The sequence below is a fragment of the Pagrus major genome, chromosome 12 (genome assembly GCF_040436345.1).
Source record: "Pagrus major chromosome 12, Pma_NU_1.0".
Lineage (NCBI taxonomy): Eukaryota > Metazoa > Chordata > Actinopteri > Spariformes > Sparidae > Pagrus > Pagrus major.
The window spans coordinates 6281145-6308748 of record NC_133226.1 but is presented as its reverse complement, the minus strand read 5'-3'; the positions used below and the strand labels follow the sequence as shown (position 1 = coordinate 6308748).

General features: G+C 40.7%; 2 protein-coding genes across 2 annotated transcripts; both read left to right on the top strand.

Annotated features, from left to right (window-relative positions):
• The first annotated feature begins 1050 nt into the window (after nucleotides 1-1050).
• Nucleotides 1051-7811, top strand: LOC141006111 (AN1-type zinc finger protein 5-like). The gene is made up of 6 exons (XM_073478231.1): nucleotides 1051-1249; nucleotides 4400-4584; nucleotides 4696-4855; nucleotides 5075-5178; nucleotides 5553-5681; nucleotides 6318-7811. The coding sequence occupies exons 2-6, from the start codon at nucleotides 4428-4430 to the stop codon at nucleotides 6464-6466; spliced, it is 699 nt and encodes a 232-aa protein (XP_073334332.1). The 5' UTR covers nucleotides 1051-1249; nucleotides 4400-4427; the 3' UTR covers nucleotides 6467-7811.
• Nucleotides 7812-13112: 5301 nt separating this feature from the next.
• tmc2a (transmembrane channel-like 2a) lies at nucleotides 13113-26542 on the top strand. The gene is made up of 20 exons (XM_073478432.1): nucleotides 13113-13146; nucleotides 14881-14923; nucleotides 15054-15467; nucleotides 16819-16974; nucleotides 17398-17488; nucleotides 17579-17660; nucleotides 17750-17856; nucleotides 17994-18092; nucleotides 18747-18889; nucleotides 19135-19282; nucleotides 19398-19586; nucleotides 20224-20403; nucleotides 20693-20851; nucleotides 21500-21628; nucleotides 23096-23163; nucleotides 24329-24568; nucleotides 24697-24822; nucleotides 25051-25129; nucleotides 26012-26129; nucleotides 26322-26542. Exons 1-20 carry the CDS (start codon nucleotides 13113-13115, stop codon nucleotides 26540-26542), a joined length of 2826 nt encoding a protein of 941 aa, XP_073334533.1.
• The last annotated feature ends 1062 nt before the right edge of the window (nucleotides 26543-27604 follow it).

The window sequence follows — 27604 nt, the reverse complement described above, 5'->3', positions numbered from 1 at the left end:
TAGCTTTTATTAAATGTTGTGTCTTTATTTCTTCCCTTGTTTTACATACGAGATTTGACCGTTATGATGGTTAACTCAAACAATCTGCAAAAAAATGATCTATCAGGAAAATGTCATTTTATTAGAGAGGCTCAGTGGCTTCCAGTCCTGCAAGCCTAAGAACGATATCTTTTGTGGTGACCATGGAAGAATTATGGACCCCTTATAATGGGCACAGATTGGGGAAACACACCTCCTAACTAACAGGGCACCCCAAATTTTCTGTCAACTGTAGTTTTCTTCAGCCAAACACATCTTCAAATTGTCACACTAGTTTTCATATATATATACTCAATATGTGGAACTCCTTTCCCACAGAACTCAAAATAGGTCATGAATGAGATCATTTTAAACTTGTTTAAAGATAAGTGACAAAATCATAAATGAACTGGTGCTTGCAGTGTTTGCGTTTTTGTATTTATTTTCTTTTGGGTATTTGTGTAAATGCCTGTCTTGGGATGGGCATTGCAAACAGGCTGCGGCTACAAATGCTGTGTGGCATTGTTGGATCACAGTACTGTGTACAGCCTAGTTGATCCATAGGCCTGACCCTGGCCTGAGGACTGTTCATTTCGGCGAGCTGTCCATTGGAAGATGTAACTAACAGGACGAAGGGTAAACTCAACGAACAGTCCTAGCTGAATGATGCATAGAAAACCTCAGGGAAGCTGAAGCTTACGAGGAGCATTTGAAGGCAACACACCTCTCATGAACTTGTTTACTTTGCTCCACAAACAGCACGTCAGTCTCGATCCTTTCTGGCAACATGGACATTGATTTTTAATCTACTACAGTGGAGTCGGAGCTCCGGTCTGTCTATCTTTAGGACAGGGTTTATGTTCCGTAACAGCCATGAATCAACAAATCTTTTGTGGTACGCCGGAAGGGGCGGGGTTTCGCCTCCAAACACCCCTTCTTCCAATCAGAGGGTCACAATTTCCGTGACGTCGCACCGGAACAAGAGAGGACGCAAACGCACCACGTAAAGCAAAACAGATGCCACCTCAAATCAGCGACAGAGCAGAGGACGTCAACGAAATTCGCTGAAGGTACTCCCAGGCGGAGTGGAGTTGCGTGAGAAGACTGAAAAGAGAGCCACTAAAATCGACGTACCTAGACGGCCCTAGTGAGTCACCTCCGAGTAAAACCTAGTTAGTTTTTCGGCCATTCCAAAAAAGTTTCGAGAAGAAACGTTTCTCAGACACAGAAGGTGAGTTAACTATTCACATTAAAGCCAGCTACGTTAGCATACGTGGTTGTTTGTGAAGTTTCCGAAGTGAGCAGGCGAAACAGCAACACAATCAATCTTAAAGCCACATCTGTTGTTGAAAGCGTTTGGTCTCGTGAAAAATGTAAAAATGGCCTAGCTTTACTTCGCTTGCGAGGATTAAAGAAATGTTCCGTTTGGTTAGCACGTGTCGCTGAAAACTTTCCTTCTCTAACTGCGAGGTTGTTGTAAATGTAAGTACAACTCACTTATACATCTGACATTGACATGAGAGTGTCAGTTTGTTTCCACACCGCCCTGCCCAGCTAGTTAAATCACTGTGTTTCGTTGTTTAACTTGGCTAACGTTAATCTGCTAGCAGCTCCATCAGCATCTGTATACTTTTAAAGTGAGGCATCTTGTTGGCTAACTATATCAGTGTTGAACTATTATTTGATGTGTCTGCTTAACAGCTATAATTATAACACCTATTTCGCATGGTGATACCTGCTGAGGCACTTTGTCATAAGTTAATGTCAAGATACTCATTTCGTGTGTGTTGTGAACAAAAACAAAGAAGAGACAAAGCAAAGGCAACAACAATGCTAACAGTTTTCTGTTAAAGCTAACCTCTAAGTTAGCATGCTAACATTAGCGAGATCACGAGAATCTGCTCACACGGTTGTTGTGGCTAACAATCGTTAGCATACGAGTAAATTAACTAATTGTAGAGCTGAAGTCTGCTTTGTTTGCGTTTCTTTTAACTATGAGCTTTAGAAGCTCTACTCGGAGTCGATTAAGCTATGTCCGGGCTGTTCATGTAGCATAGTTTATCAAAGTAAGATGTTGGCAGCAGCCATTAGCTTGCTAGCATGACTCAGTGGATTTGTACAAGTGACACTGCTGTGGCCCGGTGTTTGTCGGGATGCAGGCGAGGGCTGGCGCCGAGGTAAACAGTATTGATCGCTCAAACCATCTTCCCTGAGCACATCTATCTGGAGAGGGGGGTTATTGAGTCTCGGGATGATAACTGAGTTGCGAGTCTGCCGTTAGCATTCCCCAAGTACCACTTCATCTTGAGCGAGTGGGTGATTTTGGCTTTTGTCTCGGTGATAAACGTGCTCGCCTCTTTATCTGAACTACAGTTGTTCTGCTGAATTTTGTCACCATGTCAGGATCTGTTCGGCAGAACAATCCAACCCGGTTCTAATTATGTAGGATTCGGAAGCCACCTGTCTCCTGTTGGTTAGAAAGCTGGTGGTATCTTTGATGGGGAAACCTACTCGGATAACGATACACATTCTGGCATGACACCAGCTCTGTTTGCACGACTCTCGAGGTTGTCTATAAATAGACGTGTTCACCGCCTTACTGTATTGAGGCAACTCGTGAGTGTGTGTGTATGTGCGCGCGCGTGTGTCTTGAGATCACAGTGTCACATTGCACTCCTGTGAGAGAGGGAAGCCACCACACACAGGTCCATGTGAGCCTGGAAGCTGCATGGAGTACTGCAGTCTGCAGGCACACACACGTGAAACTGCAGCTTGCAGTAATGAAGAGGAGGAAGCCTCTGATGCAATTCACCGGAAACATTGCAGTGTTAATGGTTTCCCCATGTTTTAAAATCTATGATCATAAATACTCCCCTCTTGTGATCAACTTCCTTTCATGTCATTATTAGTCTGATTCAAGTTCATGTTTACTTGATAACTTTACCAGAAAAGAGGGGCCTCATACTTTCTGTGTCCCAACTTGGAGTAACTAGTAATTCTGTCAATATTAGCTAAACATTCAGATTTTTAGACCAACATGTTATCCCCCTACAGGCCCCATACAGAATATGTATGAAGGAAACATTATTTAACAAAAAAAGCCCAATGTTGTCTAAATATCAGCAGTTGAACAAGAACTCTAAACTTTACAACCTGGGTGATAATATAATCTCCATCACATCTCAGTCTTCATCAGCAAAGATCAAGAATGCTCTATGCATTCAATGTAGAGCTTAACCATCTTTGAACATAGGTAGGTAGGTAGGTAGATAGATAGATAGATAGATAGATAGATAGATAGATAGCCCCTCATGTCATGTCTTAAATCACACGATAATCTCATCATTCAGATAGTGTGTTAAACCTTCAAGTGATGCAGCAACTTGCAATTTGTTTTCCCTTTCAACTCTTGAATGATTAACTGACTGAAGAGAGAGGCTTCTGTCAGTGGTCATCAGTGATTGTACAAAGTTGTTTGATGACCTCGTGAAAAGTAGAAGATACTGTAATGTGTTAATTGCCTTAAGTTGCTCAGCAGCTGAACAAGACAAAGTCAGATGTGAGAATGTGCTAATGGCTGATGGTAATAATGAGCGGTCTCTAAACTAGGGGTGGGTGATCTGACCAAATAATATCACAATCAACTTCACACAATCGAAATTGTGATCTTTTTTCTTGATCTTTGAAATGCCCTGTAGACCACAGCCAGACTGAAACGGCCTATGAATTTCTCCATTTGTATTATTTAAAACAGAATATTGCCATAGAGACGGTTCTGGCACAACTTCGTTGTCCATGTGAAGTAATTCATCCAATCAGTGTAGCTATCTAGTTGGCTACACCACTCTTGTAGTTTGTACACATAGCACAGATCTGCTGGTTGATAACGTTATGTGAAGTTTGGAAACACATGTAAGAGGACACTAAGCACTGCAGTATCTATGATGCCCCTGAAAAGAAAATTGTGGACACCTTAAAGATCGATCTTGATTTGATATCACCGGAAGGCCCATCCCTACACTAAACCCATTATTAACCACAACCTGGCGTGGCAGGACTGTGTTGAGCGAGAGGTGAATTGGATTTTGTTGGCAGAGAGACTGCAGCCAGTCTGGATTGCATATATTTGTTTGCTGAAAATGGCACTCAAACTCTGCACCAGGACATTGATACTTTTGGTGTGGTGTATATAGGGCTGTTTTAATCTGAACACCTAGTAAAAGTTCACAATGAATTCAGTAATTGTTTTGCACTCACTACTGCCAATTGATTCTGGAGCTCTATTTTTTTCATTTGTCTGTTTAAAATTTATCAGGTCAGGTTTTTTTGTATGTTAGTTGTACTCACACCCTCTACCGGTGTCTTTTGTTTGTATCCCCAGGTCAGCTCACCAGGTGGCAGACGTCGCAATGGCCCAGGAGACCAATCAAAGCCCAGTTCCTATGCTCTGTCCTACTGGCTGTGGTTTCTATGGCAACCCTAGGACTAATGGCATGTGCTCTGTGTGCCATAAGGAGCACCTGTCAAGACAGAACAATGGAGGAGTCAGTACTCTGAGTGCCTTGGGTAAGACCTGCTGTGTCTGTCACAGTTTCCCTTTGTTTCCATGTGCACACAGGGCAAAACTCCCAACCTCTGTGTCTGACTGTAACATGCGGTGAAACGTTTCTCCCTCAGGCAGTGGCCCCACAGCTGAAGCGTCTGCCATCCAGAGGTTAGAGGCCACTCTGAACAATGCTGCAGCCGCTGCAGCCGCTGCTGCTGAGGTGGCAGCTGAGGCCGCCGCCGCCTCTGCTGAAGCTGCTGCAAACGAGGCTGCTGCTAGCGAGGCTCTAAGGTGAGGGGATCCACCACAGTTTATTTTACTGCCTTCAAACAACTCCAGTGCTATCAAAAATGTTCCACTTTCATAGTGGATGAATGATTCCTCATTGGCTCAATTATGTGAACTGTAAAGGCAACCTGACTGAAAGGCACCATAACCCTGAAAAATGATATACTTATTAGTATCTTATACATGACTCTTATTTCAATGTGTCCTATTTATCATTTGCAGTGGCATTTCAGCAGCTGTTTCAGTAACACAGCAGATGACTGAGATGAGTCTGTCCTGTGAGGAGAAAGGAGCCTCAGGGACCAAAGTCGAGCTCACAGAGCCAGGTAGGTACCAAACACGGACCTGTTAATTATCAGAGGATATATACTAATACCAGTTACACAGGTTACACCAACACACTTGCAAGCATACAAGTTGAGTACAGTGTGATGCAGGCCAATACAACAGTCCTGCCGGAAATACCCTTGTGAAGCTGACAGTATAATGTTCAGCTTTTGTTTTCACTGTCAGAGACATCTTCATTGTAGCTTTCCAAAACAATTTTTTACCATGAGATGATCAAACGTTGGTTTATACAGATACATCTTTTAACTGTATTTTTAGTACCCCTTGTATATGTGCATGTTTTTTTATATAATGGTGTGTCCCCTGCGTAGGATAGTAAAAAAGCTCGTGTATTTTTCTTGTGTGTTTCCAGTGTTGAGTCAGCCCACATCCTCAGCCTCCCATCCCTCCACTGCTGGCAGTGAGGACTTCAAAGCCCCAGAGCCCCCAAAACCCAAGAAGAATCGCTGCTTTATGTGCCGCAAAAAGGTTGGCCTTACAGGTATGAAATGGCACGGATAAAAATACACTTTTTTTAGATAAATAAATGTGGTGATTTATATGGCAGAATGGGTTCAAACTGGAGCATTTTCTGTTGCTGCACAATAAGTTTGCTCTAGGTAGCAGCCATGCTTCTGGCTGAGAATGCCAATACAATCCGGTCAAAGCTGAGCCATTGCACAGCAAGTTTTGTGCTTTTCTGACATTTTGACACGCAGTCCACAGCAGAATGCGAGAAGCAGATACACTTTTTCCAGTATCTGATGAAAAAAAAAAAATAGCCAAAAAGGAGAGACAGATGATTATTAATATTCGTTCAGAAGTTATTGATTTCAGTTTTCCTAGAAGCTAAAGTTTCTATTTTGTGGAGCCTTTAAAACATTTTTACTCCAAGTTCTTGCATAAAAGACCCTCTGTAATTACTAAGATATTAATAAATCCCTCACCTGAAAAGTAACAGGCTATTTTATAGGGAGCAGGGATCCATTTCAGGAAAGAAAAGGGATCACATCATCCTCAGCGATGATTTTTTTTTTTTAACGTCATTGTCCCTGGATGTGTACAGTTCAGGGTGTTTTACTGCTGTGGACACTTGTTATTGATTTGACTCGGTCTGTCCTCTGTTGTGGTGTTTCAGGTTTTGACTGCCGCTGTGGGAATCTGTTCTGTGGACTTCACCGTTACTCCGATAAGCACAACTGTCCATATGACTACAGAACCGAAGCTGCTGACAAGATTCGCAAAGAGAACCCTGTTGTCGTTGCTGACAAGATCCAGAGAATATGAAGAGGACTCTCAGTTTGACTTTGAATACTGGGAGCGATCGGCTTTAAAAAAAAAACATGGACTTGAGCCCAACTTTCTGTCTGAAGGACCTGTTTTTTCCCCCCTTGTTTGTTACACATTCAGGATTTTTTCCCCAGTGCATGAAAGTTCACTTATATTTTCAGCTTTCATTCTTGTTTGTGTGTGAGTTTAACACTTTTGGAAGGTTGTATTAAACAAAGTGTGTGTGAGGATGGGCAGTGGGTCCATATTAGTGACTGAGGGTGATTGCTGAAGAAAAAGTTACTGCCCCTTTTAGAAAACGCTGTTGATGGCTGCCCAGTCTGTTTTGTGATTCCCCCTGAGATCGCTTGAACTTTGCCTGGAAAGAGTTTGGACACTCGAGCCTGTTCGGACTCTCAGACTGTTACTGCTGTTGGCTGATGGCACCATCTCAGCCGTGCTTGCTCTCTGCTGGCTTGAGTAGCAAAAAAGGATGTTGTCATGTTGTTTCTTTTCTTTTTTTGGTCAGAGTCGAACCCTCCTTACTTGTCAGACTTTGCGTCCTGCTAAGTTTTTATCAACCCAAAATGCTTCTCTGTGCCGCTGGAATCTTGTCCACTCTGGCCCCTGTTGTCACACAGCTCAACAGACGTACTACAAAGAGACTTTGAAGAAGAGACTTTGTCGCGAGACCTTTCTCGCTGGCTCATATTCCTTCCCTCCTGCTGTGTGCACGGGACTAGAATCACAACATAGTTTGACAGTTGATGTCTTTTTCTCTCCTGTTGATCTCGGCTGAATGCCGCGACCCACTCTGTGCCCGGGATCTGGATGGCAGGCATGTGGACTTCCTGCATTTTAGGTCTTTGAAACCATCCACTGAAGTCACATTTTGTTAGTTTGTTTCCTTTTTTGTTTTCCAGAAAGTGTATGCTGTGTGTTGTTGTATGACAAGTAGCCTAAACTTGTATTAATTTTTGCCTTTGGAAGGGTTTAGCTCCACTAATGTTTTCATCTTTTACTTCACTATTGAATGTTTCCTCGATTTTTAATGTGAGCCCACAAATTCACAGCGTTGGGAGTGTTTGTGGGAGTAGATGTGGACGGCTGGTTGTGTGAGCATCATATGAGGCTAAGTGGTTGTGTGCCATGGTGATTTAGTGAGACCTGTGGTCGTAGGTTATTAATAATTTTCAGTTTTTGTTGATTTTCTTTGGTCCAGCTGCTTAATCTGTTTTGTTTTTTACCCTTTAGTTATGCAAGTTTGTACAAACATCTTTATTTATATACTGCAGTGTGCATAATCCTCCAATAAAACAGAATAAATTGTATGATGTAAATAAATTATGTTCACAAATATAAAGCCAAGCATTCACAGCCCTTCATTTTATTATGCCATTATAGATTGGTTTTCTTTTTTACTTTTACGTATTGCACCTTTAATGTCAACAATGTTGGAATACATTTCATAAGCCTATCTATATTGCAGCACTTGAAGTGTGTTTCGACTGTGCGATGATGTTCAGTGTGTCATCCAGCTGACAGTTGGAGGCTGCTGTCTGTCACATCTCTGTGTTTCCATGTGACTCGTGTCTCTGCAGGGGAAACTGGATCCGCTGCAGTCAGTGTGGCCTCTGGTCACGTTATGACACCTGCTGCTCTGCCTCACCATGAGGACTGTATGTTTTGATATGCGCACACACACACGTGCAGGTTGTACCCATTCATCAGCACGAGCAGCACGTGGTGTCATGAACACTTCTGTTCCTCAGCCAGACAGCAACCCCAACCCCAACCCCCACCCGCCCCACTCCCCCAGGGATTAGTAGAAATGGTTCCCCAAATAATCTTGTGTCTGTGCAGAAGTAAACACTGACCACTCAGAGCTTTTATCTTTTCTACTTCTGCTTTTTACGGGTTTCATTATGACCTCATATTTCTCTTACATGACTGTTCCACTTGTATTTTAAGTATCTTAATGTTCCTGCAGTCATGTTTCTTGTTCAAACTGAGCCTCCTGCAATAATTTTAAGCTTGTTTCAGGTTGTTGCACAACACACTCATAAAGCTAACACTGTCAACACAGGTTATTACAGGTTATAAATGGAACACACTTATCGAGCCAGATGTACTTCTAATAACTAATTATGAGAAGGGCAACACGTGTTTCTTTTCCTCTAATATGTTATATTTTTATTTATTTAATTTGTTCCCTACTATCTTCTGCCTCGACATTGAGGCACTCAAAATAAATAATTTTGTACACAGGCATTAAAAATTAAGTTCCTCACGCTGACACTATGGTTTGGTGACTCGGACCTTTTAAAAGTTGCATACAGTTGCTTTAAGTATATATTTTAATATTAAATGACCTTCTATGTTGCATTTAAACACAAAGTAAGTAATTGTCCCAAGATGGAGTGCTCGTGCCACATATTACAAAAATAAGGCTTTCCACCTCTGTGCATAATAAGCATGCCTGCACAAAGACTGTGTGTGAGGTGAACTTGTGTTTCCCTCTGCATACAACTTCAGGTCAGGACAAACTGTACCTGTGAGCACCTTAAGGAACTAAGACCTCTGAGGACAAAAGGGAAAACCGAGCAGCACACTTATTAGCAGAAACATTTGATCCTAAGAAGTAAACACAAGATTATAGAAGGCTTTAAATTTTGGCTCGAATAGTTGTTTTGGAATAATATTTTTGTGAACATCTGACTGTTAAAAACTGTGACTGAAATTCTCCACACTGGATCATACATTGTGTGTGACACTGCACACACACACAATGCTGAATGTCAGATCAGATAATCAGCCAAGCCTAAAATTGGTTTAGCCATATTGCACAGTATATAAATACGTGTAAATATATATTTATAACTTACCTTTACCTTTTGATACTTAAAGACTTTTACTCCGATTCATCTGGTGCATTTTAGCTGCGAGAAACCATAAAGACATAAATAAAAATAAATAAATTAAAACAAATTATATATATATACATATATATATGTGTGTGTATGTGTGTGTGTGTGTGTGTGTATGTGTGTGTGTGTGTAGGAAACATATCATCACAAAAATGAATATAACTTCTCAATATCTGTCGAACAGCTCATTTATTAAGTAATACACAGTTATGTTACAGTAGTTGCAGGTGAGTAAACAAGTGAGTTTACCTGTCATCTTGTGGTCATTCTTCCTTTTAGTGAACGTCCACTAGGTGGCATAACACACATACAATCTTATTCAACACACTGTATGTAGCATTACAACAAAAACCCAAACATGGATGTATTCTTAAACAAATTGTACAGTTGGTGTAAAATGATGACAATCCTGAAGAATAACACAAAAATTAAAGTTAACCTCATATACCAGTAAAGACCACAGCACTGAGCCTAACATTGTTAATTTAAAAGAGTTTTAAATAAACTCTAACAAACATAAAACACATTTAAGTCTGTTACATCATACAATCAGCTCCGACAATGTGACTCACAGTCAGACAAGTAAACAGCTTAAACAGACATTACTTACATATTATTTTAACATATAGAGTTACAGATGTTCAATGTTCTTACTGAAATTAAAAGTAACAACAAATATATTAGGTTGTTTTTCAGTCCCTGTGCCATTGCACACACAAACACTTTGTCGATCTGTCACAGATGTGCAGCAATATTGCAGCATTTGTTGAACCTGATCCATTAACTTTTAATTGCTCATGCATCTTTTAATGGTGATCGTGCATGAAATATTAATACAGAAGCATCTAATGCTCGTTTGGACATGCATTCGTGTCAAGACCACGAATGTGTCCAGATGTGAAGAGAAAACTGTTAGAGCCAGCTGTTTGGTTTGTTTTTGTACTTTCCTGCAGTAGGCTAAGACTGCACTCAGGGTATTTGGCATTTTATAGACTAAAAGACAGGTTAATTTAAAAAATCCAAATGTGTGCATCAATAATGAAATACAGCAATAGTAAGATCTCGTCCCTCAGTTATTAATCCATGTTCATATATCCAACTGTAATTTTACAGTTTTTTTATTCCTGGATCATACGTTTTTTCTCTTTTCACATTTAACTTTTTTTCCTGACATCTATAGTGCAATTTATGATTCAGGACTCAGTTCTGTTGTAAATGTTCATGTTTCATGAACATTGGTGTATAACAAAATAAAACTGTCAACACAGACAGCTGATGCAAAAGGGAAACATTAGAAGGATAATCCATCAACACAGAAGACCAGAGCACAGTACATACATTGAAAACTGCTACGGTCAATATTTTTATATTAACAAAGGATCAAATGACTCTGTGTAATATGAAAGAGGTTGCTCATAGGAATGAACCAACAGATAGTTATCACCAACTCTGCAGCTCCCCTCAGCTCTGTGTAGCATTTCAACATAGCATTTTTTCGATTCACTCTCACAGCTCTCATCGGTGTTGTTAGCCTGAGTAGACAGCAGGTTTCAGCGAGAAGGCTCTAAAAACTAATAGGAGGGTGAAGGTTGAATATTACACCCATCAGTTGTGTTTAAAGCATATGCAGCCGATTCCACTTCACCCTGTCATGAGCTTCGCTATTGGTTTACCCCATTGAGGCTCAGCCTATGGACATATTCATAGAGTTACAACTTGAAAACTCTTTATTTTACTGCTATCAAGCAGCCAAATAAATCAGATAATGCAAATTTAAAAGAAAAAAGAAAATGAAATACAGAAAGAACTCATGCCCTCCATGAACAACTGGACATATTACAAAGAACAGAACAGAGCCAGTTTCACCTTTGCATAGCTAAGTGGGTGTGAATGTTGTATTATCAGTTTCAGAAAGATACAGAAATATTCCTACTCCACCCCCTCATCTGATGTCAAAAAGTTGTGGAGGGAGGGTGTTTCTGAAGCTTTTTCTAAAGCTTCTAAATAGGCATTAGCTTACTGTGTATAGCCTACCCTCATATAGGCCTACATTTCCTTTAAAAATGTGTCATCCAAACTGAGTTTATATAACATCCACTTAAAGGGACAGTTCAACCCCAAAAATCAAAAAGATACATTTTTCCTCTTACCTGTAGTGCTATTTATCTGTCTAGTTTGTTTGGTTGTGAGTTGCAGAGTTTTTGAGATATCAGCCGTTTGACATCTGCCTTCTCTCGAATGTAATGGAAGTAGATGGCACTTGGCTCGTGGTGCTCAAAGCAACAAAAAAATACATTTGAAGAATTCAACAGCAATGTCTTCTCCCAGAAATCGTTGCCTGGTTTGCTCAAGATAATCCACAGACTTTGTTGTGAGCAGTTTCATGTAGGAACTATTTTCTTTCTACCAAATTATACCCACCAACTGTAGCGCTGCACTTGCATCTAATCATGGACCAAAGGCTCGTGGTCATGACAGTGCAGGATGTATACATTAACGGTGTCCTCCTCCTGGGCTGAGCTCTCATTCATGAGTAGCTGCACAAAAGCGGTACAAAAAAATAGTTCCCACATGAAACCACTCACAACAGTGTCTGTGAGTTATCTTGAGTAACCGGGTCATGATTTCAGACAGAGACATTGTTCCTGAGTTCCATCTAGTTCTGTTATATTTGAAAGAAGTCAAACATCTCTATGGCTGATATCTCAGAAAATTGGCAACTCAGACGAAAACAATCTAGATGGATCAATAGCACTACAGGTAAGAGGAAAAATATGCATTTCTGATTTTGGGTTGACCTGTCCCTTTAATTATGAAGATTTGTGTTGATCTACCTGGTGTCAGTTTTATGCTCACAAATATTGAGTTTTACAGTTGTGCTGCACACTCACCTGTACGCCAGCACAAGTCTGAAAGGGTGTGATCCATGACTTGCATGTGGGAACTGGCAACCGTGTAATGGAATCATTTTGGATGTGAAAAATGAGCTCTACTCTATTATTTAATGAGGCTATAATGTGTTTCTCCGTACAGTTTCCAGCTCTGCACACACAGGTAGCTGCTGTCAGGCTCTGCTGCAGGTTGGCCAACTTCATACCTGCTAGACTTCTATTGAAAACAACAAAACAAAAAGATACTGCAGCTGCAAGGTCATCTCGGGGTATTTACTGTTTGCTTAATGAGCCTCGCACGGGGAAACCTAAACCTTCATTAAATCTTTAGGGCGTCTGGTCTTCTTGTGTGTGTGTGTGTGTGTGTGTGTGTGTGTGGTCTCCAATGACAAGAGGAGTGAGAGTGTCTACAGGCACTTTATATGATGTGGTCCTTTGGCTATTAAGGATAGACAAAGCAGGGCACACTAATCAGGCCTGACTAAATATATTTGCATTAAATGCCGTTTCACTTCTAAGAACTAAAATATGGGCCTGATATTAATCAACAGCTGTATGTCACCATCTTTGTGTAATAATAATAGAATATAAATGTCTCGGCTCCCAGAGAATCACACAGTCTCGGCCTCTCTGCTTGATAAACCACAGTGCATCACCTTGGGTTTCCAGAATTGACTGCACCTATCCAAAAGCACCGGGGTCACATGCAGCTGTCGTCATAGTGACGCCATTGTCAGACACCTGAGTTGGGTGCTGGCGGGGAGCCTAGGCAGAGGAGAGCCAACCTGCTCAGGGGGTAGTCTGGGTGAAGAGGACACAGAGGACAGACGCCTTTTAGTCATCATCATGCCGAGAAAACGTGACGTCTCTTCAGATGATGGTGAGTTGAAGATCAGAGGACTGGAGGATTAGTCTGTTTTGTGCAGGTTATAATGATTTGTGATGCAGGCTGGTTCATTTCAGAGGAGAAAATTGTTTTTCTTGTATCCAAATATATTCATGGAATAATTTGTGTTGTAACATGTACTTTATTTTGTACATGAACATCAATTATTTGTCTATTTCTTCTTACAGACAACGTTATATACAGTATACATTATATATGCTTTAATGTCAGAGGTGAGGACTCAAGTCTCGTGTTACTCTTGGTCCTTTTCCACAAGCAGGAGCTTAATAAAGTGTAAAATAGCTCGTAGCTGCCATCATTAGTTCTGCTTTTGTTTCCGTCTCAACCCGCCGTTGGGTCAAGTTCCTGGAGCTAAATTTGTGCACTGCTCAGGAGATGATACTAAATGCAAGGTCCAGGTCCTTTCAGGGTGTTATGCGTATCGACCAGGAGGTTGTACTAGGTGCGCTGTGGATTTTTCATTGAAACAAACAAAAGTTGTGTTAAAATCATTGACTTTCTATTAATGGACATTGTGTCTCCACCTCCTCCAACTGTACAAAAATTAAGCCAAAATATTCCTGATACGAGCACTACTATCTTGCGTTGGTGACATCATTCGGAGCTAGAGTCTGCGCAGTAAGGATTGGGTCATATTCCCGCCCATACACCCTCTATACGCAATCGTGAGCAGGGCTCAGCCAAATCATGACTTAGCATTCCCTTTTCATTTAATTAAAGGTGCAATATGAAAGAATTTTACAATAATTATCCACAGAATGTGTAGGAATAACAGATTTGATGTTGTGACATTTATGTATTATGTTGAAGAGATATTTACTGAAGTTAGTATGCTAACCTGCTAGCCCCAGCCCATTCGGTCCAAAGCCCTGGTGCTAGCGATGTAAGCACTAACACTACCCCTGTGCTCCAAAGTCACCCTCCAGACTGCTAGCTGCACGGCTAACTGAGCTAACTAATTAGCAGTTACCCTGGTGATATGCTGTTCCCTATTTGTTTTGAGTATGAATTCGACAGGTGGCCAGTTCTTACATAATGCATTCTTATCAAATCAGCATGATAAGAATGACTCAAAAGGACAGAAATCATCTTTGAGAGTGAATGAATCTGACGGGTACCATGAGTTTTTAGTTTGGCCCATGTCCCATCTGCTAACATGATAGGTTTATGACCTATACTGCAACCAGCCACCAGGGGGCGATTGAGATGTCTTGGCTCTCACTTTGGGGACCTATCCATGAATGTGTTATTTCGATGGTGACGCCACTCAGCCTTGCTTCCGACTTTGCTCTGTAGCTACTGTATTGCAGCAGAAAAATTACCCTCTGGCCCCAAAAAGCATTTTCCCCATAGGGAATCATTATCAAAGAAACGTCTTTAAATAAACCCTTTAATGTCCCAATTATGTCTCTTTCTATTATGAATTTTTGATCCGTAAACTCTACTGCTATATTCACTGGGCTGCATAACAAGAAAGTATAGCTGGAAATGAAAACCTTTCAATGGACTGAATTGGTGCCGTCTTTGGGTCTGGTTGATAGTTGATAATTGTAGAATAGAATTATAATTGATATCAATTTAGAAAGATGTGCTCATTGTCTGCTGAGCTGATTATTTATTGATTGATTATTATTATTATTATTATTATTATTATCTAATTATTTTATTTGTATTTGACTGTGTTGTTTTTTGTATTTCCTTCCTCAGTTGGGATAGAGATAGATGGGGATGTGAGTGACAGTGATGGTAAGTGGATAAAACTGGATTTCATGGAACTGGTTTAAAAAATAATTATAGTCTCGAGTTTAATCTAATAGAATACCAAAAATGGTTTTATTTGGTCTTTATGTAGATGGTGCCCCCCAAAGGAGAACAAACAGGAGGCAGGCAGCAGGAAGAGGAGGGGCGAGGGGAAGAGGCCGGGGTAAGAAGCCAGCCAGCGAGGAGGAAGATGAGGATGATGAGGAGGAGGATGAAGCTCCCAGGGGACGCAGGGGAGCGAACAAGAAGAAGCCCGCCAAGAAACGTGGAGGGGACGATGATGATGACAGCGAGGATGAGGCTCCCAAGAGAAAGCGAGGAGGAGCGGCCAATAAGAAGAAAGGAGGCAAAGCCCAGGACAGTGATGAGGAGGACAGCGATGCCGGGAAAGGAAAGAAGGGGAAGAAGGGAGGAAAGAAAGGAGGGAAGGATGAGGAGGAGGATAGTAAGGGAAAGAAGGGTGCCAAAGGGAAGGACAAGGGGAAAGACAAGGACAATGACAAGGACAAGAAGAAGAAGAAGAAGGACGACAGGTAGGTCAGAGCCGAACATACCAGGTGTGAAGCAGTGCATAAATGTCCTACTTGGGCGGAAGAACTGTTACTGTGTCCATGACAATATGAGAAAAAACTTTAAAACTTTATTATTAGCGAAAATGTGACATTTGTACACTGTCTGGACAGTGTGAATATACTCAGCAAATTCAAATTCAAAGATCATAAAATATCTTGTTTGTAAGTGTGCATTAGCATGGCGCTACACCAAAGTTTGTATTTCAAAATGGGGTTCAAATTGCATGCTTATCTGTCCATACACTACTTAACTTCCAACTTCAACTTAACCATCTTTTCAACCACCATTTACAAATCCTACCTCTCATTCCACTCCCAACCTTTCAGTATGGATTTGTGCAAATCTAACCCCTTGTTTCTGTCAACTGGTGTCCCGCAGGGCTCTATTCTGGGGCCAGTCCTGTTCAGCATATATTAATGATCTGCCTTCTGTGTGTGGGAAAGGTGATATCTTAATGTATGCTGGTGTAACTGACATTAGCGAAAATGTGACATTTGTTCATCCTCTGGACAGCATGAATGTGCTCAGCAAAACTCATAGCAATCTGATATCTTGTTCGCAAGTTAACATTTTGTTCTGAGGATGGTGCAACAAGGAAGCTAATAGGGTGTTCCTTTGGAACTTGTGTGTCAACTTGAATTTTTGCACACAATTTTCAACCTTTACTGAATCCTGCTCTCATTCCACTTCCAACTTGTCAAAATCCATCTTTACCAATCTAATCTCGTACTGGTGTCAGTGACACCAGTACGAGATTAGATTGGCACCGAGATTAGATTGGCAACGTGACACCGTGTCACGCAGGGCTCTATACTGGGCCTAATCCTGTTCAGCATGTAAATGGACAATCTACTTCCTGTGTGTGGAAAAGGTGATATCACAATGTATGCTGATGAAAGTTAGTTTTTACTCACGGTAAAACTGCAAAAGAGAGTGCAATCAAGCTAACAGATGTGATGTTGAAGGTCATATTCACTGAAGGTGTTGAAAACTGTATTTCTCCTAAGGCCACAGTGTAGATGTAGAGTAAGATATTCTCATCTCACTACAGTACCCCAAAGTCATATTTGAGTAAAAGTAAAGCTATTGTGTTAAAATATTCATTGGTTAGTAAGTGAGCCATTACCATACAATCTGCAAAGTAACTTAAAGAACCATCAAATGGAAGTATTACTACAAGTATTACTACTAAATGTACTTACAATGTTACATTCAGTTACTGAGTCTAGCCAGTAGTTTTCAGAACACAAAGTTGTCTCTGACCGACTCACCCCCTCCCCTCTCCGTCTCCTCCTGCCTGTTCTGCTCCAGTTCCTCTGATTCCAACTCCAACTCTGACGAGGAGGAGGAGTCCATGTCAGAGGGGGAGATGGCCCGGCTGATGGAGGAGGTGGAGGAGAAGAAGAAACTGATCGCTAACATCAGAAACAAGCCATGGAGGATGAAGCGGAGGCTCACGCACCTGAAGTAATCTCTTACACCTGTCCTGGTTTCCAGTTCTTCATCTCAGGCTAGAATCAAAGAGCTGTATTTAGATCCTTGACATGAAAAAAAAATATCATAAGCACCTCTTACTCAATTGAATTTGTAAGTGGAATACTTGAGGTAATTTTACCATCAGTGTGTATGAAAATATTTGTTTCACATTAAGTCTCACAGCAAAGAGAAAAATTCACAACGGAAAATATATATTTCACTTCTGGATTTTTACATGTGACACAACTTCTGATCTCAAACCATAAACCTGCATTTGCACACAAGACTTGCAGGTGCTAAATATTTGCATTTGAATTGATCATTCATCTGAAAAATTCAATTAAATGCGAAAAGACACAAATCCAGCTCACTTTATTGGGTATTTATCTCACATGTGTCTTGGTTTTGTCACAGGGAGGCTCAACAATTTGTGGATAAGTTTGAAGGAGCGTTGGGCAAAGGAAAAGGCAGGAAGTGGTACGCCTACAAAGTGATGATGACCAAGGTTAGGCACAAAACTCAAACTTTCTTGCTTTGTGTTTGTGTGCGTGTTTTCCTTGTATAATTTTCAGTCATTTTCTCTTTATAATTCCAGAAATGGATCAAGTTCCAGAGAGATTTTGAGAATTTCAGAACAGCCTGTATCCCCTGGGAGAGGAAGATCAAGGAGGTGGAAAGTAAGTTTTGTTTACAGCACAGTCGTAGTGTTTTCCAGCTGAACAGCGACCCCAGATACTTAGTTTAAAAATCTCCTCAATGTCGTCAGGTCACTTTGGGTCATCTGTGGCATCTTACTTTATCTTCCTGCGCTGGATGTACGGCATGAACCTGGTCCTGTTTGGCTTCACTTTTGGACTGGTGGTCATCCCTGAGGTGAAATGATGTAGTCATGTTTAGTAATAACATATGAATGTCAGTCAAAGTAAGACATGAACACAAATCTAATTAACAGACGAGTAAAACAAAGATAAAAGTTTTAAGAACAAATTCTAAAATTTATATTCTTCCAGGTTCTGATGGGTCTTCCATATGGATCCATTCCCAGGAAGACTGTACCCAGAGCAGAGCAGGACACTGCCCAGGACTACTCTGTCCTCATGGACTTCAATGTGAGTCTCATGTATGATAAAGACTTTTATTGTGTCAAGCAATGTTTTCAAATGATACCACAAAGAGTCCAAACCAAAAAAAAAATCAGTTTACGGATCTGATATAATCAGATTTTCTATCGGCAAAAACATAATTGGTTAGTAATCAAGTGTATACATTTAAGAAAATCAAACTAAATAATAATTCAATAGTCATTACCTTTTCTGACCTTTTTTCTTATCCTTTTGATGAGACTTTAGTCACATTTCCACCCAAACTACCCAGAACCTTCAGTACCAGGAACTACTTTAATAGAAATAGAAGGTTCCTTCAACCTGTTGTTGTCTGCGTTTCCACCACAGTCTAATGACCCATGAAGATAATACTTTTGGGAAGTACTACCCGCCCTCGAAAGGTCCATAGTCCCTGTGGAAAAAACAGCTTTTGTTGACCCTCCTAAATTATTCTGGTGTGTTCAATACAAAAGTCCAATTTCAAGGTCAGGTTCAGTCTTTACTGTGGGGGTTTTTGGCTTCTCGACAATGAGATATAACACATTTAGACGTTTGCTCTTTTTAAGCACAAATGTGTTGCACAAATTAACACAGACCCTAACGAAAGATGGGTTAGGAGATGAAAAAACTCAATAATGATAGAACCTCTCCTTTTATTAGGGCTACTGCAAATATTCAGTCCTGTTCTACGGATTTTACAACAACCAGAGGACCATCGGCTTGCTGAAGTTCAGGCTGCCTCTGTCCTACCTCATGGTCGGGATCGGCACCTTCGGCTACAGCCTGATGGTCGTTATCCGCACGTGAGTCTGCAGCAGCGTCCAGCTCAGGGGGCTTCATACAGTTTGGTTGCTTTACATTCATTTACTGTCAAACAAATGAAGTAATTTGAGTTTTAAAATGTGACAAAACAAATCAAACCATTGGAGTAACGGAAGTTAAAGATATCAAGATAAAGAATTTGCATATATGTGAATATGCTGGTTAGTGAATATCTAGGTTTGTCCTCCTACATGTCCATGAAGAAGGCTGTTTTGTTTTTTTTCAGAATGGCCAAGAACGCTGATGTCGGTGGTGGAGATGGAGATGAAGGAGAGTTCACATTTGCCTGGAAGATGTTCACCAGCTGGGATTACCTCATAGGCAACTCAGAGACCGCTGACAATAAGTATGCCTCAATCACCACTAGCTTCAAGGTAACCGTGGCAACAGTTTGACACATCACACATCACATGTAGCTCACTGCGATCCTGATAATCTAGTCAATGACAGATTAAAATGTTCTTTCTGTTCCTGTTTTGACAAAAACAGGAGTCCATCGTGGACGAGCAGGAGAACCAGAAGGATGAGAACATCCACCTGCGGAGGTTCCTCAGAGTCCTGGCTAACGTCCTGATCACCTGCAGCCTCGGCGGCAGTGGTTACCTCATCTACTTTGTGGTGAAGAGGTCTCAGGAGTTTGCCAACAGGGACGACCTCAGCTGGTACGAGAAGAACGAGGTAATGATGGTCAGATGCAAAACAGGTTTATAGGACAATAAACAAAGGTAAAAAAAAGGCACATTTGTCAACTTTTACATCAAAAGAAACCAGCTTTTTAAATATTACTATTGTTTCTTGTTATACTTCTGTAGCTATAACACTACTACTGGTCACTTTAAACTCAAGGTGCATCTATTCTGGTAAGACAGACTTCTTCACAGTGAAACCCTGAAATACCCATCTGAATAAAGGCTTTTAAACTGTATGCCAGAAGAGTGCCTTAGATCTCTTCCTTTCTATTTATTTTTTTTTTACTTCTGTGTTCCCGACCAAAGAGCACATTCATCACATTTTGTTTGAACTTCACATCACTGCGGCCTCTTTGTTTCTTCCTGTGATTTAGTAGATTCCAAAAGAGCCAGTGAGGATGTTGTTTGTCGTGAGTGAATTAAACAAGACAACTGCAGTGCTGTAAGAAAATAATAACATAAAGAGAGACTCGTTTTTTTTTTCAGTGAGAAAAATCTGTAATAATATCAGTGAGAAAATGTGTAAAAAGCACACAGAGAAAGACAAATAAAATGGTGTTGTTTGTTGTATTGACATGGTAATTTGAGGCGAAGATGTTATTGATGAATTCGACTGTGTTGGACAGTTGGAGATCATCATGTCTCTGCTGGGTCTGGTGTGTCCTCCTCTGTTTGAGACCATCGCTGAGCTGGAGAACTACCATCCTCGAATCGCCCTCAAGTGGCAGCTGGGACGCATCTTTGCCCTGTTCCTGGGAAACCTCTACACCTTTCTGTTCGCCCTGTTTGACGAGGTCAACACCAAGGTACGTCAGCAGTGAGTGTGTGTGTGTGTGTGTGTGTGTGTGTGTGTGTGTGTGTGTGTGCTCTTCCCAAACTGATCAGCTGAACAGTTTTTTGACCACATTTCTTACAGATGATGAGTTAAGGTTCAGACCTGCATTGTTTTCTGGGTCTGGAAGAGTTAGCTGTTGATGGATGATTCACCAGACAACCACCACAGAAAAGACAACGCTTCTGTACTTGGGATGTGTTCAGAATGCTGAATATAAACTTGTGTCACTGCTGACTGATTCACTTCCTTGTGTCCTGTAGCTGGAAGAGGAGGAGTCCATTAGGAACGCCTCCCTCTGGGCCATGAAGGAGTACTACGCCAACTACACACGTCTGATCAACGACACCGAGTCCACCCCGCCCCCCATGGACCCTGCTGATGTCATCAGAGGACCCTGCTGGGAGACCGCCGTTGGCATAGTACTGAAAATTAAAAAATGATTAACTTCTTTATACAACACATTTTAGACACATACTTCTAATGATTGACAAAATACCATCATTTTGTATTACATCTTATCTTACTAGTAAGACTCACTCCTCTGATACTATGGGGTTTAATGATCCAGTCATTTGATCCATTTTTGCAAATCCACATTTCAGTCTCATCTTGTTTTTGCACTTCTCTCAAGCCAAGGAATAATCTTCCAGTAAGAGTAAATCTCAAACTCCTGGTGAAGATTTTAATCTTCTAAGATAAGATAATCCTTCATTGATCCCCCAGAGGGGACATTTGGGTGTTACGGCAGCACAAGGACAGAATGAGGACAGATGAATAAATAGAGAAAACAATAATTAAATGTGGAAGAAAAAAGACTGTGCAAGACACAAAATGCAGAAATTATAACTTATAACTTGAATTTTAAGATTAAAGCTGTGGTTGTGGTTTGAAATGCAGTTTCAACGTTATAGTTACTAAAGGCAGCTAAGATAGGGTTACTTTCTGTCAAAATGTTTGAACTGCCAAACATGGCAAAGCTGTGTAAAATGAGAACATGAGAGATGTCATGCTGTTGCTGACAAACTTTCATGTCCTCGTTGCACTCTCCTGAATGTGTGATGTTCCAGGAGTTTGTGAAGCTGACCGTGTCGGACATCCAGGTGTCCTACCTGACCATCCTGATCGGTGACTTTGCCAGAGCCGTCATCGTTCGCTTCCTCAACTACTGCTGGTGCTGGGACCTGGAGGCTGGCTTTGTAAGTATGCCAGCTGAAGAATGTTGTGATTCAATTAATTCATTAAATGGTTTTCTCAAGGTGTCTAAAGACGATTCAGTAGCTCAGTAAGAAGTGAACTATTTCCCGCTCAGAGTATCTCCTCCATTTCTGCGGGCACTGTTGTTTGCATGCATTGTGAGAAGCAACAGGCCTTTTTCACAGCAGATATTTTGATCCGTCATAGTCAGAAAAAGCACTGGTGTTACTAATAACAATAACAATTACTGAGGCCTTGACCACATGTAAATGGATATTTATCCCCCTGCTTTTAAAAAAAAAATTATCATCGTATCATACAAAATATCTGGCTGGCCAGAAGGTGGCAATAAAGTCTACGTCAATGATACGTCAAACACCAGAGAATATTCTGTTTAAATTAAGTGATCCAAAACCACTAGGTTAGGTTGTAAACCTGTAAAGCAGTGCAAACATAGAACTTACATTGGTGCTAACCAAACGTAACAAACCGTAAACTCGCTACTGCTGTTATTTTAAGGCACTTTACACAAAATAACAATGGATGTGCAAATTGATGTGATGACGCCATTTTTTCAAAAATGTTTCGTGTTACATGTCCTCACAGATCCACAAAAACTGGAGCAAAAATGAAAAACCTCTACTTTAGAAGCCGTTTTTAAAAAATCTCCTAAAATGCTATTGTGCTTAAAAGAGATGTCAAAAAGCAGAGGACAATGTACATTTGGCAAAATGTCCATATATGTGTGGACAAGGCCTTAGTACTATTTCAGTGTCCCATTAAGCAATGACACTGTGACATAAACCAGCATAAACAATATCAGGAATTTTAAACTGAAGCAGCTTAATGGAATTCAGCCAGAATAATTATCCTACATCTGTGATTTCCTACTGTGACATGTTAAAACGTCTTCAGTTAGGAGGACCTACTGTGACATTAGTGAGTGTTCCACATGCTGGTATTAATTAAGAATACATAATTGTTAAATTACAACAACAACAACAACAACAACAGACCTGTTTCACTTTTTAAAGCACCAGATTAACTATTAACTTTCACCATAGTTCAGTCCAATTATTGTTAGCATGCATACACGCTAAACTAAGAACATTGTAAACAATATTCCTGCAGCATCTTAGCATTGTCACTGTGAGTATGTTGTCATGCTAACATTAGCATTAAGCTCAAAGCACTGCTGTCCAGCCTCACAGAACTGCTAGCATGGCCGAGTGTAGACTGTGTGGTTTTACAATTTTTAAAAAGTGTAGCCGATCTGTTAAAAATGTCATTATTCTTTTTGTTGCAGGCCAAGCCCACTTATTTAGGCCTACCTGAAATCCAGTTCTTTATATTCTGATCTGGGGACTTATTGAACTGTTATCTTGAATAAGTTTAAACTGCAGGTTAAACTCTATCATTAGTAAAGCTTTCAATGAATACAAAGTAATCACTGTCCCTGGTCATTTTAGCCTTCATATGGAGAGTTTGACATCAGTGGTAACGTGCTTGGATTGGTCTTCAATCAAGGGATGATCTGGTAATAACTTTATTTTTATACATGCACTGCACAGTTGCCAGTGTGTTCGTGTGTCTGTGTTTATATTCATGGGTGTGTGTGTGTCGCTGCATGCATATCCAGTATCACTGAATGGATAAATTACATCAATATCAAGGATAGGGTCAGTGTTTGGGTTTCAGGTTGCAGTGGAACCACTCTGTGTGCATTATCAACAGCACTTTGAATGACCATTAACAACTATACTGTATGTTACATGTCGTAGTAGGTTACATCTAATTATGTCACATCTCCTCCCTGTGTTGCAGTTTGTATAATCATTATTATCATTTTCATCATATTTTGAACATTAATATTTGCTACAAGATACGTTACATTCTTATGTTTGATTCAACACAATGAACAATAATGATACACTATGATGCCTTACATATTGTTATGGTTTATATATTATTTGATGTTATATCTTGCTCTTATATCGCATCGTTTCTGGCCTATAACTGAACTCACACAGCAGCCATTTTCCTCTGACATCATGCTCAAATGTCGTACAGCTGTGTTCCAGGTTGCAAGACAAATAGAATTAGGAAATCAGACAAACTGTGTCATTTCACTGAAAAGAATATCGATATTGAAAATCCAAAAAGGAAGCTAAAACAACATATTTGATAAATCCTGTTAGCTTCTGTTAGACACAAGCCAACGTTAATTAATTAATTCAGTATCAATGCACATCTTTGAAACATTTATTCAAACCTGCTAAGTAAGACATACTGAATGTAAATAATCAGCAATGTTAGCTAGAAGTGGTTGAATGCTAATGTTAGCTAATAGGTTATCAAATATGTTGTTTTACCGTGGAAAATGGCCCAATGGCTCTCCATATTTTCACTTTTTATCCTCTTTTCAGTTGCTGATCAATCAAGAAGTGGTGAAATGCTATCAATTTGTCAGATTCCTAATGTGATTTGCAATCTGGAACACAGCTATTTAGCTTCCCTCCCTGAGAGTGATGTCAAAGAACAATGGCCACTGTGTGAGTATGGTCTATGGGACCTACAAATTGATAACAGCAGGGTATTATGATATTATGTAAGTATTTAACTTTTTCAAAATGTGTAATCTACCAATCAAATATCAGTGTTAAAAATGACATTCACATTTGTGATGCCATGATGTGTTTCAGGATGGGTGCGTTTTATGCTCCTGGGCTGGTTGGCATCAATGTGCTACGCCTCCTCAGCTCCATGTACTATCAATGTTGGGCCGTGATGGCCACCAACGTGCCCCATGAGAGAGTCTTCAAGGCCTCCAAGTCCAACAACTTCTACATGGGTCTGCTGCTCCTCATCCTCTTCCTCAGTCTGTTGCCTGTTGTTTATACCATCATGACCCTGCCCCCGTCATTCGACTGTGGACCCTTCAGGTAACAACACATACAAAAAAACATGTAAGAATATTGAGTTATGGAAGTCTGTTAGAAATGAGCATGTGTAAATACATACTCACACACACACACACACATACACACGTTGATCATGCTGATGTTTGCAGTGGGAAGCCGAAGATGTTTGATGTGATCATGGAGACGATAGAATTGGACCTGCCAGCCTTCTTAGGGACGCTCTTCAGCTATGCAGCCAACCCAGGCCTCATCATACCAGCTGTACTGCTCATGGTGTGAGTGGATATCATGGACACACACACACACACATACATAACTTTCACTTGTGTAGCTCTACACTGTGGTATTGCTGAGTACGAGATCTGAGGATTCTTCCACCACTGGTGATTACCCAAAGGAATAGTTGTTGGTGTTGTAGAGTGTGTGTCTGAAAAGGCTACAAAAGTCCCCATGGTGCCTTTGCAGCCACTGAAAAACCAAATCTTGTCATTTCTCCTTTACAGACTGGCCATCTACTATCTGAACTCAGTGTCTGAGGCCTACCAAAACTCAAACATGGAGCTGAAGAAGAAGATGCAGATGGTAAGTTGAGAATGGAGATAAAAGCGGTGTGAGCTATACAATCTGCACAGCTACAAAACTGTGGTGAATACTGAGTACTGAAAGGACAAAATAGTTTAGCCAAAATACTTCTGGTACAAAGAATACTGTGAAGTAAGATTTTTTAGCCAGGTCGCACCAGCAAAACTAATGTCATTCCCATCAACCACACTGCTAATGAGCAAATGTTCGCATGTAAAAATGTTAAGCAAAGATGGTTACCGTGGTGAATATTTACCTGCTAAACATCAGCATCTTCCCATTGTCACTGTGAGCATATTAGCATGCTGACTTTAGCGTTTAGTTTAAAGGAGCAAAAGTGGGCTGCTTCTCCTACGCATGTCCAGATCTGCAGCATTTTCCCAGTTTGGGTTAAATACTTCACTATAGGTACAGTTTGAATGAGTCCGGTGATATTCTATATGAACTGATGTGACTGACAGTATTGTATGTGTATCCCAAGCCTGATAGCTCTTATGCATCTGTGCCATAGAGCTCCATTGTTGTCCCAAAATGTTTAAAAACATAAAGATGTGTATTAATCCACAGCTGACAACAGTCCCCAAAAATACAAGTATTCAGTCCCGTTTGCTTGAAACTACAGCGCCCAGCTGTTTTTGGGAAATGACTGAGTCTTTGTAAACTTTGCATCTGTGGTGGGGTTTTTAGGTCTTTTCATGGGATTTCTTAACAATAAGGAAACACATCATCAGCCTTATCCTGTACGTACCTTCCTGAGAAATCTTAACAGAACTATTTTCTCCCTCTTCCTGAATGTGGCTTAATCTGCCCACCTCTCTCTCTCTCTCTCTCTCTTACTCTCCCTTTGTCTCTCTTTCTCTCCCTCTCTGTCTGTCTGTCTAGGCTCGGGATGAAGAGAAGAACCGGAGGAACAACACGGACAGCACAAACCAAGTCATGAAAGACTTGGAGGACCTGCTGCCGAACAGATCCCTCGCCCCCCCTGCTCCACCGGAGCCTGGTCAGTTTCATTCCTCAACAGCTGATCGTCCTATGCAGATATACTATATAAAGTGCAAGATGTTACTAAATGTCTGTAATGAATTTTCAAATTTTGTATCTGTGTATCTATGACTAATCCAAAGGTTTCAATATAAAACAATGTAAAGCCTTGAAATGCAGAGTTTCAGCTGATCCTTCACTGTCTAAACAGAAAAGGCACCAGAGCCGGAAGCAAAGCCAACTAAGATGAAGCCCGGGTCAGCTGGTAAAGGTGTCAACCTGCAGAAAGATGTGGCTCTGGCATCGCCTAATCCCAACGTTCGAGGGCCGGTGAACCGGGCGCCAGGGCCTAGAGGTCCTGGAGGAATGCCGGGTCCGGGTCCCGGTCCAGGCCGAGGCCGAGGCCGCGGGAGAGGGCCCCCTCCAAGATAGCAGTGTAAAAAAATCACATTCCTGAAGGCTCCCTGCATCTGCTCATTTCACAGCTGGGGACACAAAAACAAGGTGTTTAGATTTCAGGTATAAAGACCTTCATTAGGTCTCCATATTTCCTTCCTGACAGCAACAATTCAAAGTTTACCAGAGGTCAAAATAACAGCTTTATAAACTGTAAACTACAGCACTGTTTCACAACTCAATTTTGTTTTGACTATTTTGTGATTCATGAAGAAAGGTTGTGTTGTTGATCCATGTTTCTGCCCAGTTGAGTAAAGGTGAGCAGGTACTGTGCATCTTCATTCATCCCGTATGTTAATTATTATGGATTTTCAATGACTGAGACATCTGTGCCTCAGGCTGTTTTGTTTTCTCTTACATAACTTTGTAATTTATGATATAATTCTGACTTTGCAATAAAGTTTAACATCTTTTAATAACCTCTTTGTAGCAGCTCAGTTAATATGCATGTATATTTGTTATTGAATTTTATCCTATATATTGAAAAAGCAGACTTTTCAACTTCCCCCATTAGCAACATGGCTACAGTTAGCAGCCTAGCTACTGTCCAAAGCAAAAAAACACCAAAAGAATACCAACTTGACCTAGAAACCCTGATCTCAGTGCTACGAAAAATGAGTGTAAACACCTGGTTGTATTAATAAGTAGGCAGGTTTTGTTACCTGCTGATCTAGCAGAAAGAATACCAGTTTTGAACCATCTCGAATCCCCGTGGGAAAGAGAAACACATCAGCAAGGGAACAGACTTTGAAACCAGCACTCTCCATCCCCATTGAACTCCCACACTGTCAATTGATACCTCAACGAGAATGGCGCTGGGCACCTATTCTATTATTACAGGGTGTGTATGTCTACTCAGCGAGAATCTGAACGTTTGGGATTAGCTCAAGAGAAAAATATGGGACAACGATTTTGGTCATGTATTTGTGCAAAAAAACCCAACAACAATGTGGTGTTTACTTCACCTGCTCCTTTTAAAATACGAACTACAGTCCACTTCATCTTAGTTGTCAGTGTTTCCTGCATGTCTGTGTGAAT